This window comes from Canis lupus, chromosome 22 (assembly GCF_003254725.2).
Source record: "Canis lupus dingo isolate Sandy chromosome 22, ASM325472v2, whole genome shotgun sequence".
Classification (NCBI taxonomy): Eukaryota; Metazoa; Chordata; class Mammalia; order Carnivora; family Canidae; genus Canis; species Canis lupus.
Window position 1 is genome coordinate 4542582 of NC_064264.1, and position 19152 is coordinate 4561733.

The window sequence follows — 19152 nt, forward strand, 5'->3', positions numbered from 1 at the left end:
ATCGTCTTCCAAGGGCAATTTCTAATTTTCCACTAGAATATTCCTTCCTTCCTTTAACATGTCTCATTAAGAAGTTCAATTGCTACCTAACCAACAGACTTTGGTAGCACAAAGCTTAATGTAACACTAGTCACCAGTAAAATGCTACTGGCGTATCCATGGGGATGGATATATATGTACACACACACACACAAGCGTGCACGCAACCACACGTGCACGTTACACACGATGCAAAACTGCAATCTCACCTCAAATCTTAAAAAGAAATCCCAAAGGTAGCCTAAGTGATATATGTCTTACTAAGCACTGGCAAATGGGACCCTGGCAAAAAAAGGTTATTCATTCCCCGTAACACAATCTTCTTCCGAAATTACCAACGGCTGATTAGTGCAAGGGGCACTTCGCTAGGGGCATAATTCAGAAATGATGAAAAATTTTTCTCTGCATATTACGGTAATTTAATTTTCTCTTCCCTACCTTAAGAGAAAATTGTAATTAGCCAACCTTTACTCACAACACTCGGTTAAGGACATTTCCATTTCGTTTTGTATCACCATAAGCAACCCCCCCCCAAAAAAATCTGATGAGTTTAAAGGTGTCACAGGGGATGAGGCCGTAATTCATCAGTGCTTTCTAGCACAGACACAGATAATTTATCCTCTGGAACTTGGTATGATAGTTTTGATTCGCGCATGGAAATCTTATTAGCCTGTGATGGAGTCAAACCATTAATAATAGTTTGTGTATGAGAATTTGCACAAATATTTGACACCAAGAACGTAGATGCAATATTAAAACGTACACATGCAATACAGACACACAGATTAACAGCGTTGAAAGACGTCTGGATTGATCACAGACATTTAGTCCGTCATACGAAGATTACACTCTTTTTATAAACAGGAATTTATAAGCTTTTCTTAAAGGATATAGTTCTGACATAATGATGCTTATGTAGTTCTTTCCTTGTCTTCAAATAAGATTAAGAATGGCACCACTAACCTCTCATCTTTGAACCTTAATAAGCTAAAAGATAGAGGGGGGGGGAGGCAAAGGAAGGAGGGAAGGGAAGAAGGGAAGGAAGGAAAGATAAGGGGAAAAAGAGGAAGATGGGAAGGAGGGAGGGAGACTAAGCCTTTCTCAAGGGTCCAATACCTAACTCCTATCACTCAGTAGGATTACGATGCAATGTGATTCCTTCAGATACTCATAAGCACTATTTCATGACGGTTTATAGTTACTTTATCCCAGCATATTAGAAAATTCAGAAGAAAAAATTTTTATAATGTAATTTCTGTCCACTTCCGTTTACCACAATGATGATAAACTTATCAACTTGCCCCCAAATTCTGAGTGGATTGGGCTTCTGTCTCCCTAAGAAATCATTTTATTTTTTTAAATTTTATTTTTATTTTTTAAGAAATCATTGTATGTTACTAACAGGAAAGTCTTTAAAAGCCCCAGATTAGCCGTCAGGCTGAGGCTGAGGCTGGGGCTTTAGCTTAGGAGAAAGAGAAAGTAGCCAAGCACAGTTGGGCGAGCTACAGGGAGTGCCAGTGGGGTCTACGGCGGACTAACGGGGGAAATGGAACCGCAGATAACAAATTACATAGCAACATACATTGTTATTATTATTGGTAATGATTGATTATAATAATAACAATAATTATGATGTTTTCAGTGTTGACTATTTTGGTCCACATACCCCAAAATGCAACCACATGGAACGGAAACCAACTAGTTAGTGGTCAGTTACGGGTCTGCTTTGCTTACGAGCCACGGGTAAGGAAAACCAACAGCTCCAAAATTCTACCCTATGGAACCTGCCAGAAGGCTCACTGCAGCCACAGTCATTTCTGCTCTTGGAGTAGAGAATCAAGCTAACTACAGGTTTTTCTCAAGGATGGAATTTTGCATTTATTTCAAAACCTGAAATGAATGATATTCCCTTTTCCCTCAGTGTTGACCATACAGCTATAAGCCATTTTAATCTCACTGAGATAGAGGAATTTAAACTAAAATTTTAGATAGCTGATTTAATATTATTCCCCAAGAAAGGGCTGAGACTAAAAAAGGAGGTGCAAAGCTGTGCATCCATTGGTGGGTTCAAACACATATGTGAAATGAAATCTATACCAAAGCATAGTTAATTGGGATAAGTTTGACATTACCTCTGGCACTCCTAATTTTCGGCATGCTTCCAAAAAGTTTTCCACGTTTCTTCTGCATTTGGCCATGCTAAGTTTGGGCTATAAATACAAATACGCAGAAATAATGAATAATTAAAAGAGAAATAGTTTTAGTAACAGGTTAAATTTTAAACTTTCAAGATGTCACAAGCAATACGCGTTCATTAGAGGAAAAAAAAATATACAAGCAAATAGAAGACCATAAATATCATCCAGATATATCCACCAAGAGAGAAGGAACTATTAACATTTTGGATTATATTTTTCCAGACACTGTAGATGTGTGTATGTGTATGTGTGTGTAAAGATGACGTAAATGGGGCACCTGGCTGGCTCAGTCGGTACCGCATGCAACTCTTGATCTTGGGGCTGTGGGTTTAAGCCCTACCCTGGGTGTAGATATTACTTAGAATTATATCTTTAAAAAATGTACACACGTACATTTATACAACATATGTACAAACATAGATATTTATATAAGCAGAATTTCTGCATGTGTGCTTACGTGTATAATGTATGTGCATACATGCAAATTTCTGCGTATTTGTGTAAACACACACACGCTTAGCATACTCTTGTGTAATCTGCTCCAGTTCATCTACAAATATGCCATAAGCATCAATCGTTCCCATCAGCAGATAGATTTCTGTATGAAGGGTTAAATTCAGGAGGTCAATTAATCTCCTTCCCACCAGAGCAACGGGTTTAACAAGAAAAGAGGCAACACAGGGGTAAACAGCATAAAGATGCTGGGATGCCCAGGACCCAATCAACTGTGGTTACAGATCACCTCTAAGGTGTGGCATAGAAAAGGGTACATCTGATTCATACATTTTAATTTTTACGTGGTAGGTTTAAAACTGTACTGTTGAATTTTAATATTTCCCTCTTAATTCCCTTAAAAAGGGGGTACCACGGGGAGAGCTGCTCATCATTCTGAGATGCTAGTATTTGTCTCTCCAGTTCTCCGGGCCCGTTATCTCCCTTCATATACTCATTATTTAGGTGGGGGAGTCTGTTCTGAAACTCCAAAGACGCCCAAGCCATTCGCAATCATTAGGTCAACCCAGTAGAGTCGGTGAACTACACAGAGAGAATTTCCCACTTCTGGAAGTGAGGGAGGGCCCACTATACGACTGTTGCCTGGGTTTAGGTCAGAAAAGCACTTACTACCCACACAACAGTTTCTTGAATGAAAAATCGAAGGCTTGATGCTGACAATAATGTGGGTAGGGAAGGCATCCACTGCATTGCTGGTGTGACTACGATGGTGCACGCCGAGCGTTAGCTCTGGGTCATATACCCCACTTGGGGCTAAGTGCACACCTGTGGAAGCCAAACACACAACCCTCATGGTCGCTGAGCTCTCTGGTCTAGTTGGAAATATTAGTAAGTAAGTAAGTAAGTAAGTAAGTAAGTAGATGACAGGGACACCTGGGTGGCTCAGCGGCTGAGCGTCTACCTTGGGCTCAGGTCGTGACCCTGGGGTCCTGGGATCGAGTCCCGATCAGGCTCCCCACATGGAGCCTGCTTCTCCCTCTGCCTGTGTCTGCTTCTCTCTGTGTGTCTCTCTCTCATGAATAAATAAATAAAATCTTTAAAAAATAAATCCAAAATTCTGATATTCAAAATCTACTATTCTTCATTTATAGGAAAAAAAATAAAATAAAGAAGATGAGAGTATAGTAGGTAGAGGTCTTCATTGGGAGATGTCCTGAGGGAGCAAAAAACCAAGGAAAAGAATCGAACTCGGTTCTAAGGGGTCAAGGATGGCGTGGCTCCTGTAGACACTGAAGTATAGGAGAAATGGGAGCCGGTGAGGCTGCGAGGTGAGGAGAGCTGCAGAGAGGGAGGGCGCAGCCTTCCTGGGAGAGCACGGCCCCTGAGACACTGCAGTGGCCACGACGGGGTACACCAGGCCCAAAAGCACAGGTTCCAGAGCTGTCGCACGGCTGGGCTGCTCCAAGGGTGCTTCCAGATGCCCACGAAGAATGTCTGGTAAGTGGACATTTGGAAACAGCCCATATTTCTAGAGGAAAACTATGACCCGATAACCTGAGCTAAGATATATTAACAGTCATTAAAATGGACACTTACTGGAGAACGTTAATGGCATGAGGAAATCTTTAGGCTTTAATAAATTTTAAAAACTACCAAATGGCATACAGGAGGAGCTCATTAATTCAGAAACAACTTAAATGCAGAAAGGATGCTAGTGGTTAGTAAAGAAGCCAAAATGTTAACAGTGGTGGTCTTTGGCTTATGGAATAAAGTTTTTTCTTTTTTTAAAATTTCTGCATTTCTCTATTTTCTCTAGTTGGACATTACTTCCTATTGTTTTCTCATTTAAAAAAATCTATTTTAAAAAAGAAAATAGGGGGCAGCCCGGGTGGCTCAGCGGTTTAGTGCTGCCTGAAGCCCAGGGTGTGATCCTGGAGTCCCGGGATCAAGTCCCACATCTGGCTCTTTGCATGGAGCCTGCTTCTCCCTCTGCCTGTGTCTCTGCCTCTCTCTCTCCTCTCTGTGCTCCTCATGAATAAATAAATAAAATCTTTAAAAAAAAAAAAAAAAAGAAAAAGAAGGGCACCTGAGTGGCTCAGGTGGTTAAACGTTTGCCTCAGGTCATGATCTCGGGGTCCCGGGGTGGAGCCCCACACTCAGCGGGGAGTCTCTCTCTCCCTCCCCCTGCTCACACTCTTTCTCTCAAATAAGTAAAATCTTAAAAAAAATTTTTTTTTAAAAAAGAAAGGAAGTTGACAACCAAAAGATTTTGAAAAGAATGCAGCATTTCCCCTGGAGGCTTAATAAAATATAAAAATGCTCAGATACATGGTTCTTACTCACTATCAATAATATAACCGTGAATTCAAATCGGAAGCTGTGAGGAGTCACGGTTTCTCTCTTAGAATTTGGGAAAAAATGAAATGAGAATTGGGCGTATGGCTCAGACCCCTCTCTGGCAGCGTGGACCTCATCTGTAGAAAACCCTGGAAAGTTTCATCCTGGATTACAGGACAGACCTGGCTGCCCAAACTCAATCAAGCTAGAGACTGATGTAAAAGAGAAGACAAACTGACCTTTCCCCCCTCCCATGATTTCTGAGCTAAAATGGTAAAGTTTTGCAAAGGAAAACTATGTTGTGCGATATAGAGGAGACCGACAGCGAGAGGGGAACCCTCGACCAATGTCTCCCGCCACCAGGAGGAAAGAAATAATGTCACTGTGAGCCTTTCCTGCAGGTGACAGAGGGAGAAACACGCTCGTTACCTGATATTCTATGAGCACTGTGCCTCGGAATTAGGGGCTCTGAATTCTGAAAATCTGTTCTATAAACACTAACGAAGCCACTGGCCGGTATTCGTGCTCACAAGAACATCTCCGTGAGAGAGAACAAATCGAATTAAAGAGAGGTTAAATTCTCGCCCAGAGAATTCTTGCCCAGGTTAAATTCTTGCCCACTGTGGCTTATGGGTGGATCTGGAGTCTGAACCCAAACCCTGCCTTCTTAGCCCTTAAACTCCTCCACTTTTCCTTTTTTTTAAAAATTTTTTTTTAATTGGAATTCAATTTGCCAACATACAGTATGACACCCGGTGCTCATCCCATCAAGTGGTCCCCTCAGTGCCCGTCACCCACCCTCCGCCTTTCCTAAGGATCAGCCAGTGTGGACAGGATTTCCTTTCTTCTCTACCTGCCTGAACCCCCAACTGGGCTCCAAAGACAAGCTTGTCCCAGATTCGCCCGCCCGCATCTGAAGGACGGTGAACGTGACTCTGTAGTTCTCTTGGGGATGGAAACGTGCTCTGTGACCTACAGGCAGAGGCTCCCAGGGGCCCGCCTCATCTCACCCACAGTGGAGACGAGGATTTTTAGTTTATTAGCAGGGTCTCACCCATCAACTTTTGTCACTACTGCCCCGGTACCTTCAGTGTCCCCCTGAGCAAAGTAAGGCATCAAGGAATCCTTGAATTAATGCCTGGCTGGCCAACCTCTGGCTTGACAGGTTATAGAAAATGTCCTTTATGGGGCCCCTGGGGGGCTCAGTCAGTTAAACATCTGCCTTCGGCTCAGGCCTTGATCCCGGGATCCTGGGATCGAGTCCCGCACCCGGCTCCCTGCTCAGCAGGGAGTCTGCTTCTCCCTCTCCCTCTGCCCCTTCACTCTCCTTGTGCTCCCCCCTCGAATAAATAAACAAAATCTCTTTTTAAAATAATGCCATTTTACATAGAATCTACATCTTTTCCGAGTCATCCTAAAATCCTCAGTGACTAATAAAGGAAGCAGATTCCATTTAGCAGAGAAGCCACCAACCAAAAAAGCTTTCTGGAAAAGACTTCTCATTGTTTAAATGACCCCTAGTGAGAAATGAATCTTTACGTCCTTATGGCCTTAAAGGTTAGCGCCCTGACCAGTAGTAATTCCTTTAACGGATTTGCTTTACTTCGGAAAGAAATTATTTTTCGGTCATTTACATATTTATATGTATTTATAGGTAATTTATAAGTAAATATAAATGGTCAAAATGTTGCTTCATTCAAAGCTTTTTCTTTTCCTCTCATCTGGTTGTTGAGGTCCTGGGCGACCCTGTTGGCATCTTTAACAAGCAACACTGTCCCCAAAGGATTGGCCTTACGTGAAAGTTCGTTTCCCTTTGTCTGGAGTTACTTACGACTGCTGGGGAAGGGACGTGGATGCTTGCGACGGATCGCGGGCGGATGTGATTGACCAGGTGGCAGAGGACCACGCCATCCATGAGGGCGGCCCCCAGGTCTTCGTGTAGGCTGACCTTGAGTCTCATCTCGATGCTCTGCGGGAGGAATCGGAAGGAAGCCAGTCGTTCTCAGGCAACTGAGAGTCAAATACGAGCACAGGTATTTACCAACTTCATTACAAGGAAGAAGAATGGGAACATCGGGCAAACACTGACATTTACTTTTTCTTTTTTTTAGAAGGCATTATAGTAAAAATTCTGTTACAGGAAAGTTCAGCTGGGTCTAAAATGTTTAGTAAACTGAGTGAAAGGAGTACTGGGATTACTTCTTGAGTTCAATGTTGCCTCAGCCTATGAAATATAAAACCGGAATGAGGTGACCCAGAGAAAGCAGGTCTACCATCGGTTCTGAAAGGGCTGCCAAAGGGCAGAGGAGGGATTAAGGGATGTTTCTCTCTTAGATTATGTTTTAGCTGAGAAATCAATTTTTCTTCCTTAAAAAAAAAATTGAACTTTCTATGTTGAGATAATTATAAATTCATACTCAGTGACAAGAAATAATACAGAGATCCTGTGTTCCCTTGACCCAAGGGTCACCTTGGGCCACCCTGACCTGTCCCTTTCCCTCAAAGCCCCCAGAACATGAATATTGACCATCTGCTATATTCCTACAGGTCCCTGAGACTCTGTTCGCTTATTTTCCAATAAGTTACTAGGTAACTTCTATTGGTTTCTGTCCAGTTCACTGTCACCTCCATTCTGCTGTTGAGCCCCTCCACCTGGCTTTTTGTTATGGATAATGTGTTTCTCAGTCCTTTACTTCCTGGGTTCTTATTTCTTTTATTTCTTCACTGAGATTCTCTATTTGCTATGGTGCTCTGCTGTTCTCTTTGTTTCAACCATGTTTGTAATTGCTCGTTGAAGCATGGTTATCATGCATGCTTTAAAATCTTTGTCAGGTAATCCTAACATCTCTGCCATATTGTGGCTGTCATCTCTTGACTGTCTCTCTCTCTCTCTTTTTTTTTTTAAAGATATTATTTATTCATGAGAGACACAGAGAAAGAGGCAGACACATAGGCAGAGGGAGATGCAGGCTTCTTGCAGGGAGCCCTATGAGGGACTCGATCCCAGGACCCTGGGGTCACGACCTGAGCTGAAGGCAGACACTCAATCACCGAGACACCCAGCCGTCCCTGTTGACTGTCTCTTTGCACTCAATTTGAGATCATCTGGTTCTTGGTAGGATGAGTGATTTTCTGTTGAAACCTGGACATTTGCCTAATTACGTTACTAGACTCTGGATCCCACTGAAACTCTGTTTTAACTGGCCTTTTTGGACAGTTCTCTGGCAGGGAAAGGGGGGTTATTACTACCTTGTTACTGCTGGGTGAGTGCAGAAGTCTATGCTTCCCATTTGGTCTCATTTGACTTGGTGGAGGGAGGTTCTTACTGCTGGATGTGGGTAGAAATCCAGGCTCCCAAGTGGTCCCCACTGATGCCATGGGAGGAGAAGGGCTTGTTCCCAGCTAGCTGGGATGAAACTCCTGGCTCATGTCTTGGTCTTCTCTGACACCATTCAGCAGGTGTAGAAGTCTAGCTGCTTCATCTTTGCTAGCATGGATAAGGGTGGAGCCACAGTATTTTTGGATGCTTAGCTGGAGTAAAGCATCTATTGTCCAAAAGGGTTTTTTTTTTTTTTTTTTGGTCTTGCTAAGTTGCTCCTTTCCTGGTACTTTGACTAAAATAAGCAAGCTTTTGGGCAATCTTTTCTGGGTTTCCAACTACTTCTGCTCCAAGTCTGAGATATATGAGATAAAAAAGAAAGCCCATAGAATTCACCACTGTGTTATTTCTAGTCCTGAGGGGCCCCAGCCAGTCTGCTGTCTTCTCTCTACCTTTCAGAGTGTTCTTATGTTTATTTTATATATAATGTACAGGGGTTTTAGCTGTACTTAGGGAAATAGAGGAAAGTAGGTTTGGTCCATCTTCTCAGAAATAGAAGGAGAGAGATTAACTCTCTAAACTGCAAATATGAATATTTTATAACAGTGGCTCCTGTTAAATGGAAAACAGCCTAGGAAAGAATGACTTAATTTGGAGATTTGGAATAAATGAAGCACCAGAAAACCAGTGCCTAAAATAGCATCACACAGTTCCTTTTCAGAACCGTCCTGTGTGAACACACCTACTTTTTTCCCTCCACACTCTTGCAGTCCCTTAGTTTACATCATAAATGAAAACATAAACAACCAATACAACCCACCCCTTTAAAGATGAAATTGTGTCACTCTTTGTGAGGCTCGGCTCCTGATCTTATTTTCACCTATCTCTGAAAGTCCATCTCCCAAATTTACAGCACATCCATACTCTAGGCGAATGACAGGGGCCTGATTTTTTCCACGTGACTGTTGAGTCAACCACAGTGACTTAAAGCGTGGTAAGAGTGTCTGTGTTTTTAATTCTTTCCTCCTGACTACCTGCTAAACCATATATAAAGTATCTGCAGCAACAAAGATGTGTACCTACTTTAATTTTATTTACGGGATTCATTTCTCATTTACAGAACTCATTGCCATCTGAAATCATATGTTTATTTGTCTCCTTCTCATTCACTGTCTCTTCTCGTGGACTATAGGCCTCATGGGAGCAGGGACCTTTATGTTCCCTCCTATATTCACCTCCTAGAACCTGCCGGGCACAGCGTAGCAGTCAGTAACCACTGCTAGGGAAGGGAGATGTATCTTAAATCCATCCCTTCTAGGCTTTCGGACACTCTTCTGGCCCACGACTATGGTACTTCTTTCTGAATATTATGGAGCAATTCATGATGTGTTGACTTTAATACCAGTGTGTTTTCTGGCAACTGACCCATGCACTGCTATTTGATCTTTCATAGACTCATATATGAGCTCTCCAACTAGATACAGAGGCCACGAGGATGAACAAATACCTACATAGAGCGCCCACCAGATAGAGCGCCCACCAGAAGCTAGGTGGGAACAGAAATACAAGGAATAAGAAAGCCATGTTCCCTGCCATCACCAACCTTAGAATCTCCAATGGCACCCAGCACCAGACTTCACCCTTGGGCAGGAACTCAAATGGTTTGCCTCTAAAATGACTGATTACAAAGTTCTGACCAGCTGGGATACAAAGTAGGGTAGCAATAACCATGTTTAAATTAATGGAATATTATCGCTAAGTAAACGAGCGACAGCGTATTATTTTAAAGCATACCTGAATTGAAACAACCCCAGGTTTTATCCATATGTAATAAGTATTTCTACTTACATTATCTCATATATTCCTCACAAAGCCCCCACGAAGATGGGAAGTATTTTTCTGACACATGAAAAAACCTGAAACTCAGGGCTGTTACGTGACTTGCCCAGTATCAGTCAGTCGGTGACCTGGCTAGATGTGAGATGAGGCCTTTTTGCACTGCTTCAAAGGCTATTTTTCAGGGGCGCCTGGGTGGCTCAGTCGGGTAAGCGTCTGCCTTCAGCTCAGGTCATGATCCCAGGGTCCTGGGATAGAGTCTCGCATCGGGCTCCCTGCTCAGTGGGGAGTCTGCTTCTCCCTCTGCTCCTCCGCTCAAGCTCTCTCTCTCTCAGAAGGATAAATAAAAATTCTTTTTTTTTAAAGTCTGTTTTTCAAATATACAGAATGCTGCCTCAATCTGGAAAACGAGTGTTCAATTATGAGCAGTTTCCTGGGTACCTCACGGAGTTGATCCAGCAATTCCTTCTCCTCTCTCATCTGTTCCATTTTCCTCCGAATTGTAAACTGTGGGTCTATAGATTCCAAATTTCTCTGAGGTCTTAGAAACACTGTAATAAAAAGGAAAAAAAAAAAAGAGCGCCTTTATTGAATGCCTACCCCAGGATGCCCCACAGGACTACTCCTGTGTAAAAGTCAAACACATAGTTTACTCCCAGATAATGCACTTGCCACTCACCGGAAACAAATTCCGACTTCACATTGGAAAGCTTGATCTGAATATTCTAAGGACTATATTTTACATTGTACTGAGTTATGCAGACCAACAGAAGTGGTATTTTTGGGGGGGGGATAATAAACTAAATGCAGCGAAGGTTTTGGGTCACCCGGGGACCATGCCGGGCCACATCTCTAATAGGTGTCCTCCCCTCTTCGCTCATGTTCCCGCTGCTTTCATTCTAGGTGTACATTTACACTTGGGTTTTCTCGATTGTTTCATAAATTTGGATACTTTTGTTCAAATAAGAGGACTCTGAAATTGCTCTGCATGTTAAAAATGAGGACGGGTTAACATTTCTGTTGGCCAAAACTTTTTATGAGCCTGAGTTAAGAACGAAGTGATGATACACAGGATTACGTATTTTAAGCATGGAGTGGAGAAACTCTGCTTCTATCATGTCATGGACACTGGATCCAGAAAGCTGGTTCTTTAGAGATGACCAGAGACTCCTTTTAGAAATGCCGGCAAGATCAGAGGCAGCTTAAGAGGCCATCCTTGGCTTCACGTGTTTAAAATGACAACCATCAAGAACAGCAACTAACAGGGGAGCTCCCTCTGGAAGGAGGCAAGCCTCAGGCTCCAGAGAAAATGAATACTCTACATCTCCGAAGGATAACATCTTCTAAAGGCTAATCGAGAAGGTACACAATAGTCTACATGTAGCAGAGTGATCCTAGCAAGGATTTTAATCACTTTTTATTATGATGCAAAGCCCAGGGCAGATTTAAACTTGAAATTTTTTTCCTCCTTGAGATTTCCATTCCATTAAAACTGTCAACCTCCCATGCACCCAAGCAGGAGCCAAGTGCAGGTAAGAGCCGTATCTGCTTCCCCAGCCCAGAGACTTTCAGACTGCATGTGTGTTTAGGGGGCGAGGTGGGGCAGGGGAGCCCTCCAGGACCCTCTGGGCAGAGCAGTTTCATTTTAAAAACCACTACCACAGAGAAGGCTGCACTTGTGCTGCAATTCCAGCAATTCCAATCACCATAATTTAAATAATGTCAACAAGAGGGTCCTGCCACCGTTCAGATTTCCTACAGGCCCTTCAAAAGCTATTTCAATTACTAACTTTTAAAAGATAAATATAGTTTATAAATAGAAGAGAAAAACTTGAGTCTACTCCCTATAGCCCTATAATCAATTACCCCCTGCTCACCCAACTATATCATTTTAACCTCAGTGTGCACCTTTGGACCAAACCACCTTAATCAATGACTTGTATCAGGACACTTGGGTGGCACAGTTAAGTGTCCTACTCTTGGTTTCAGGTCAAGTCTTTTTTTTGGGGGGGGGGGGGTTGTTAGGTGAGGGTCTTGAGATTGGAGCCCTGCAACAGACTCTGTGCTCAGGGGGGAGTCTTCTTCTCACTCTCTCCCTCTCCCTCTGCCCCTCCTGCTCATGCACGTACTCTCTTTCTCTTTCTCTCTCTCTCAAAAACAAATACAATGACTTGCACTATACTCCTCATATCTCAGTATTTTCTAAGTCAGTTGTAAGATCTTTGAATCAGCATTCTGATACTCCACGGAAGATTAGAAAGCTGTCTTAATAAACACTTGATTTACAGCAGATGGAGAAAGAGGGTGGTCTACTAGACACAACACCTTCTGGAACCTCAGGGAGGACTCAGCCTGGGGCCTGGGCCTCTGCTTCAAGCCATCCAGGGAAGTCATTGGCAAAAAGAGCTAAAGACACACGTCACCAAAGGGGTTGTGACCAAGACCCACAGCAGCCAAACCCACAGGAAGTGAGGCTAATTATTTAGAAAAATCAAAGCAAGTCCAGTAGAGGAAGTAGGGTAGTGTAACCCAGCAGGGGGAGATGGGCAGTTTGCAGAGAAAAGGGAAATGAGAAGGTAGACCAACCAGGTAGGAAGCATGGAAGAAACCGGAGATTCACTAAGCTTGCCTTTTCATCCTATCGAGACCAACAAAAACATCTACCCCTTTAACATAACATCCAGAAGAGCTCTATATTGGAATGTAAATTTTAGAGATAATCCATACCCCCAAAGAAAACCAAATTTACCAAAAAAGTCAAGGGATGTGAGCACAGTGGAGTAATATATACACTAGCCAGCAAGGGGCGCCCCAACCTTGTTTAAACAAATTTAATGTTTCCTTTGGAAGTTTTAGTTCCCTCTGGCTTTTTTCTAGAGGGCAATCTTATCTAATACAGCATGCTTAATATTCTCAATATGTTTTTATTGGCAGATTTCTTTCTGAATATAAAACTATCAGGAAGTTAAATTAACCGTGAGCTTTTGTTTAACGCACACAATTCAAGTTTCTACGCCTTGATAGGGCCCTACGTGAGATAATACAATGGTGTCTGCGTTTTAATGTCCCGGCATCATTCATCATCTTAAATTCCCGTGCATCTTAAAAATACAATATGCATGCCTGGGTATTTGCTCTATGAATGTTAAGCAATTGCAAAGTGCTAAAACACATTTGAACTGTGTGTGTGTGTGTTTTTAATGAATACTTCAAATGTACCTAAAATTATTGGAAGCCATGGCTATAACACTACTAGTTTTCTAAATGGATTAATTACTGTGGAATATATGAGAAATTAAAACATACTCTTTAGGCTAGTAATAAATCTAAGAGCACATAAGTGCTTGCCTATTTTGCTGGGTCTATTATGATAGAATCATTTTAATGGGACCATTATGGTAGCTCTGATTCTATTACCTACAGGTGGGTTTTTCTTTTCTTTTTTTTTTTTAATCTTTCCTTTCAAGTCATATTTAAATACTACATATAGTCACCAGGCTGAACCAAAGCTTCAGGAAATTGATCTAAGGAAGAATTATTCCGTTTTTTTCCTTCACTTCATATCACTAAATTTTAAGAACTTCCTTAATTCGAGGGGGAGAGCTGAGGCTACAAGACAATATTAAGAAAAGCTGCACTATTAGTATCTATTTTTCAAATCAAAGTCCACTCTATTTAAGTGTAAGTAAGAAGAAAAAAAAAAGAGGGAGAAGAGAGCAGAGTGAGTGTGTGGAGGACTCTGTGTGTGTCTGTGTACGCACACACGCGTGTATATAGGCAGAGACAAAGATATAAGTGGTTTAAGATGCAGGAAAAACTGCATCTTTTAATTACTTAACTGTTTAATTGCTATATATCTAATAAATAACATTCAAGGAATAGAAAAGATGATTTGCTCATATCTGTAATTTATTCAGCGGAAGAGACAAATCTCTAAGCAAAGCCCCTGCATGGAATGATGAATATGTTTGTGCAGATCATCAAATTCATCTTTACAAGTACAGGTCAAATTCCACTGATTTTTCCATTATCCCTACCACTTGCTTCACTTTTCTCCTCATCCTCATCCCCGACCTGGGAATGATCGGTCTATCACCATACCGGATTCTGTATCTGTGTCTCTCACGGCACTCATCACTTTCTCTCTTACAGTGTAGATCTGTTCCTCTCCATTATGACTCTGTAAGAATTTATGTCTGTTTTCAATTTGTGTGTCTCCTCCTGCCCCACAAAACAGTTTGATGGATGAAAAAAATGAAACAAGTGTTTCAAAAATTCCCTCATTCAAAGATCAGTCTGTTGCAGAGATTATCCTACCCTGATAATCAGTCACCTGAATTTTTCCTGTCATGAAAAGTCTACTAGAGCTTGGTTTCCAGGTCTGACTTCATCAGAGTCTGAAATAAAAGTTCTATAAAACCAGATAGCTTGCTTGTCTTTTTCAGAGTTATATCCATAATAACGAGCATCATGCTCAGCACAGAGTAGACAAGAGACACTTAAGAACGTGCACCAGAAACCATTTTTCTATTTAAGAATATCATCTTTTAAAAGATTTATTTGTTTATTTTAGAGAGAGAGAGAGATAATCTCAAGTGGACTCCACACTGAGTGTAGAGCCCAACGCTGGGCTCAATCCCAAGACCCTGGGATCATGACCTGACCCAAAAATTAAGTCAACCACTCAACCAACTGAGCCACTAGGTGCCCCAAGAATATTTTTTTAATTAAACCAAGAAAGCCCACTGTTCTAAAAACTGCCTGAAATGTTTATTTAATTATTATGTGAAATGCATGCTTGGTATAGAATTTATCTGTCTATATAATTGACCCCTTTATTGCCTAAATTTAACTCAATGGGAGATTTCTTCTCCATGGATGTATGAGGTTTTGAAATGTAGCTCTCAGTTTCTCCTTGGAAGTTAAGAACCTGGCCTGGGTGTCATGTTTAAGATAACACAAATTCAAGGGCAGAGAAATACAATGGCTTTGAAAAAAAAAATACCAGGGCTTTAGATTTAGGCTAATGTGAATTAGAAATCTGATTAATGCATTCATTTATTCCCTTCTGGCACCCCAAAATTAGAGACATTCTCTCTCTGCCCTCAAAATGCTCACATTTCCTCTTTATGATTTTGGACAATTTTATTCTAACCTAGAGGCTCTCACCTACTTGAACATAAACATCAGTACAAAAGTAATCAATGTGTAGAGTCCATGTGACACCAAATAAATCAGCACCTCTGGGGGTGGAGCTGACAGCTAGAGCTTTAAAAACACTCAGATGATTCTAATATGGAGCTAGGGCTAGCATTGCTTGAAACACCTTTCATGGCCTATTTCCTCATTTTTTGTATTGGGGAAAAGAATACCTGGAAGTGCAAGATGATGGTAAAAACCTAAAAAATAGTCTGTACATTGACCCAAGAAGGATATGCCCATTCATTCATTCTCCAGTGATAATTCAAAGGCCAATTTTAAGTATAAATTTGCACCCACGAACTCAGTGCAAATGAAAAAGGGACAATGATTCAGAAGAAGATAGGAACAACAGCAACAAGAAGACAGGACCAGTTTTCACTTCAAAGTGAAGGGGAAAGGCAAGAGATAGGGCACAAGAGCAAAAGAAGGAGAAATAGTTTCTAAGTTAAGAACCAGTTGGGGTGTCTGGGTGGCTCAGTTGATTAAGAGGCTGCCTTTGGCTAGGGTCATGATCCCGGGGTCCTGGGAACGAGCCCCACATCGGGATCCCTGCTGGATGGGCAGCCTGCTTCTTCCTCTCCAAGGCTTGTGCTCTCCCGCTCTCTCCCTCTCTCTCAAATAAATGAATAAAATCTTTTAAAAAAGAAGAAAAAAAAGAACCAGTTGAAGCGACGCCACCCCATCTAGTGCCAGGAGTGCACGCCCAGGCCTGCACACATCCCCTGATGCTCCCCATCTTCTCCATCCTCCCATCCATCTCGAGAGACAGAATGCTGGGGGCTGCGGGAATTCAAACTTCCAAGGACCTTCTAGCCAGTTTGTCATTTTTAAAATTTCTTTTGAAGAAAGAGTTTCAGAAAAAAATGGGGAATTGAAAATGAGATGCGTTTGGAATGAAATACCGAAAAGAATTTAAATAAAAGGGGATTGTAATATAAGGCAAGACAGCGAACAAGGTCTAAAAATGCCAACTTTACCGAAAATAGTAACTCAAGAATATAAATGGAAAGACAAACTACATCGCACGCTGGGGTGAGTTGGTAATAAGATGCTGTTTCCTTACAAAGGTTGAGCCTGGGGCAGATTACGGATAACAGGAATGGGGGAAACAAAACTGATGTGCTAATCAGCTTTGAAACGCCCAGAATGGCCAGTGAACAGGATCTCCTACTTAAGAGGAACGAGTGAGAAGAACATAAAAACCAGGCTGTATTTCTATTGCAAGATCCATTGGTATGCTTGTGACTACGCAAGTGCAACTTCACTAATTTAAAAAACGCTTCGGAAAACATACTGAAATCACAAGGCCAAGGGTAGCACAAAGAGAATGAAGAAGCATGTGCAAAGGCAGATCTGGGAACCTGCACAAATATTCATAAAGAGCATTTCTGCGTAGGAAACTAGCTGTTGTCCACGGTGCATTCTAGATAAACTGCAAATAGGGATAAATGACAGCCACCAATTACCTGATGTGACTGATGAGCCACCTGAATACTGAAAGCAGCTCCTTTACTAAGACTTGGGTACGGCGTGAGAGCTACCCGTGAATCCCTGGAGTTTGCACACGTGAAAAAATACCAAGTAAATACAGTGCAAGGTTATTTTGTCAGAGAGAGTTCTACAATTATTAATTCCTACCGGAAATTTAGGATGTTTAATGAAATGAAGGCAGGCTGGCTTATAGCTTACACCAGGAGGCCTCAATAGACAGCTGCGCGTGGAGTATGGAAATGGTGCCAGGTTAGGACCCTGGGTGGCCTCATCTCCACTGCTATGTAGCAGTGTGACCTCACCTCTCCAGTTTTAGCCGGTGCATCCATATACATAGAAATTCTAGGGCTACATAACATGACTAGATCTTTCCCAGCTTAAAAAAAAAAAAAAAAAAAAAAAAAAGTTCTTTGGTTTCAGATAGCGCTCCTAAGGAAATACCAAATCACACATAAATCTTTCATTTTAGGCTTGATTTCCTTTAAACAACAGCAGACCCATAAATAGCCAGGCTTTCTGAAAAACAAAAATGCCTCTCCCCCTCTTTTTTATTTTTGAGTAAAGGAATGGTTTATCGGGAAAGTTTCCACTGAGCCCTCCCAGAATTTAAAATAGGGATGGTATAAGGAGGGACTTTTGCCTCGTTACTGCTGAAGCCTACTTATTTGCAGTTAAAAAACTTAGAAATCTATGAAATAATAAAACTCCTTTGACAACTAACCTGCCAAAATATACATGTATCCTTCTTCACAAGGAAACTGGGAAGCTTTTTTGATTGAATTTTGACCAGAAATCACAGCAAATGTTTTAAATCTACTTTTTCTATATAACATACTTCGAATAAAAAATAACTATGATCGGAAAATTTATTTTCCTATTGTGTTTGCCTTTTGGTTATACCTCATATCTCACTTCTGTTCCCTCTAAATCATGCTGTTTTATTTAGCATTACTTTTGTCACTTTGTATCTTCGAGTAAAATGTTTAAAATCTTAACATTAGACTAAATGGGGATCCTGATCTATTTGGCATGTAGGTCTGGATAACTAAATTTTGTTTTCATCTTTTAGGCTACTTAAGATATTGAATGGCACAAAATTAAAAGATATCCTTAATAGTCCAACAAGCCGTCTTCATTTTTTTATCAGCACATCTGATTTTCAGGCCAATTCACTCTTCTTGAGTATTATATAGGTGAACTGACACTCAAAAAGGTAGAAGGCATCAAAAATTAAAGGTGAAAATAGCCCCCCCCCCCAAAAAAAAAGAAGAAAAAAGGGAGAAGGCAAGTGATTTCTCATTTTTAGAAATTTCTCAATGTTAACATTATTTTCAGTGCACCACTCAGGAATAAGCCATCATATTAATTATCTTAAAAATCTCATACGGTTAAGCAGAGATAATAAAAGATCAAACTCTAAAGTCGCTTTGTTCAGATGCAGGAGCAAGCAGAGACACTCCAAATGTGCAACCCCCCAATTTTTGTAAACAAGCAAACAAACCAAAAAAAAAACAAAACAAAAAAAACAGAAAACAAAAACCCAAGCAGAAAAGGCAGAGAAAGAAATTATCATAAAGTCCTCCTGAACTTCAGAATTTCAAGTTAATTACGTGTAGTTTGACAAACTGCTAGAGAACAAGCCACATGCACTCTCTGGACTCTACGTTCCCGGCTTTACTCTCTGTTTCTTATAGCAGGCATGCAGGTGAATATACTCTATCTTCAGCTGCACAGAGATGAACGTTCAGTATATTCACTGGCTTATTAATGAGCACATCGAAGAATAGGTACAAGGCCACCTACCATTGTCACTGTCTCCTTCAGATGGAACGCTGTAGCTAGAGCTGTCCCATGTTTGTGCCTGTGTAAGTTTGTTGAAGGAGATAGGAGGAAGAGTGAGGGCTGGGTCTGCAGGAGAGCAAGAGAGCCGGTCCGCGTACGGTTGGACAAGGACCAGGAAAAACCAAAGGGGCAGCGGCATTTCACAAATGGCATAAGGTTTGTATGGAAATGAAGCGAATTTCGTGTTATGGGATTTAAATTCAAATGTACAATATAGGAGAGGAATGAAAGATGGCGCATGAAATAAAAAGAATGATAAAAACTGAGTGTTAGTACTTATCAATCATATACTTTGCATGCAGTTAATATCGTTAATCTTAACAGTTCTGCAAGCCCAGACTCAGAGTACTATAATGAACCATGTCGGCAGAAAGGAAGAGTACCCACAGGTAACACAGATACAAAGCAGAAGACCTACCAGACACCTTTTTAAAA

At 41.3% G+C, this 19152-nt stretch overlaps 1 protein-coding gene across 4 annotated transcripts in view; it reads right to left on the bottom strand.

The window, feature by feature from the left end:
• The window catches only part of LRCH1 (leucine rich repeats and calponin homology domain containing 1), a 205983-nt gene that overhangs the window by 17041 nt on the left and 169790 nt on the right, over positions 1–19152 (bottom strand). For 2 of the 4 annotated variants that reach the window (XM_025478295.3, XM_025478293.3), the window contains exons 16-19: positions 18679–18783; positions 10624–10733; positions 6859–6996; positions 2172–2249 (exon numbers count right to left, since the gene is read on the bottom strand). In XM_025478295.3, coding sequence (XP_025334080.1) covers positions 2172–2249; positions 6859–6996; positions 10624–10733; positions 18679–18783 — 431 coding nt within the window. The remainder of the gene's footprint in view (positions 1–2171; positions 2250–6858; positions 6997–10623; positions 10734–18678; positions 18784–19152) is intronic. The other 2 variants (XM_025478297.3, XM_025478296.3) reach the window with 1 other exon arrangement.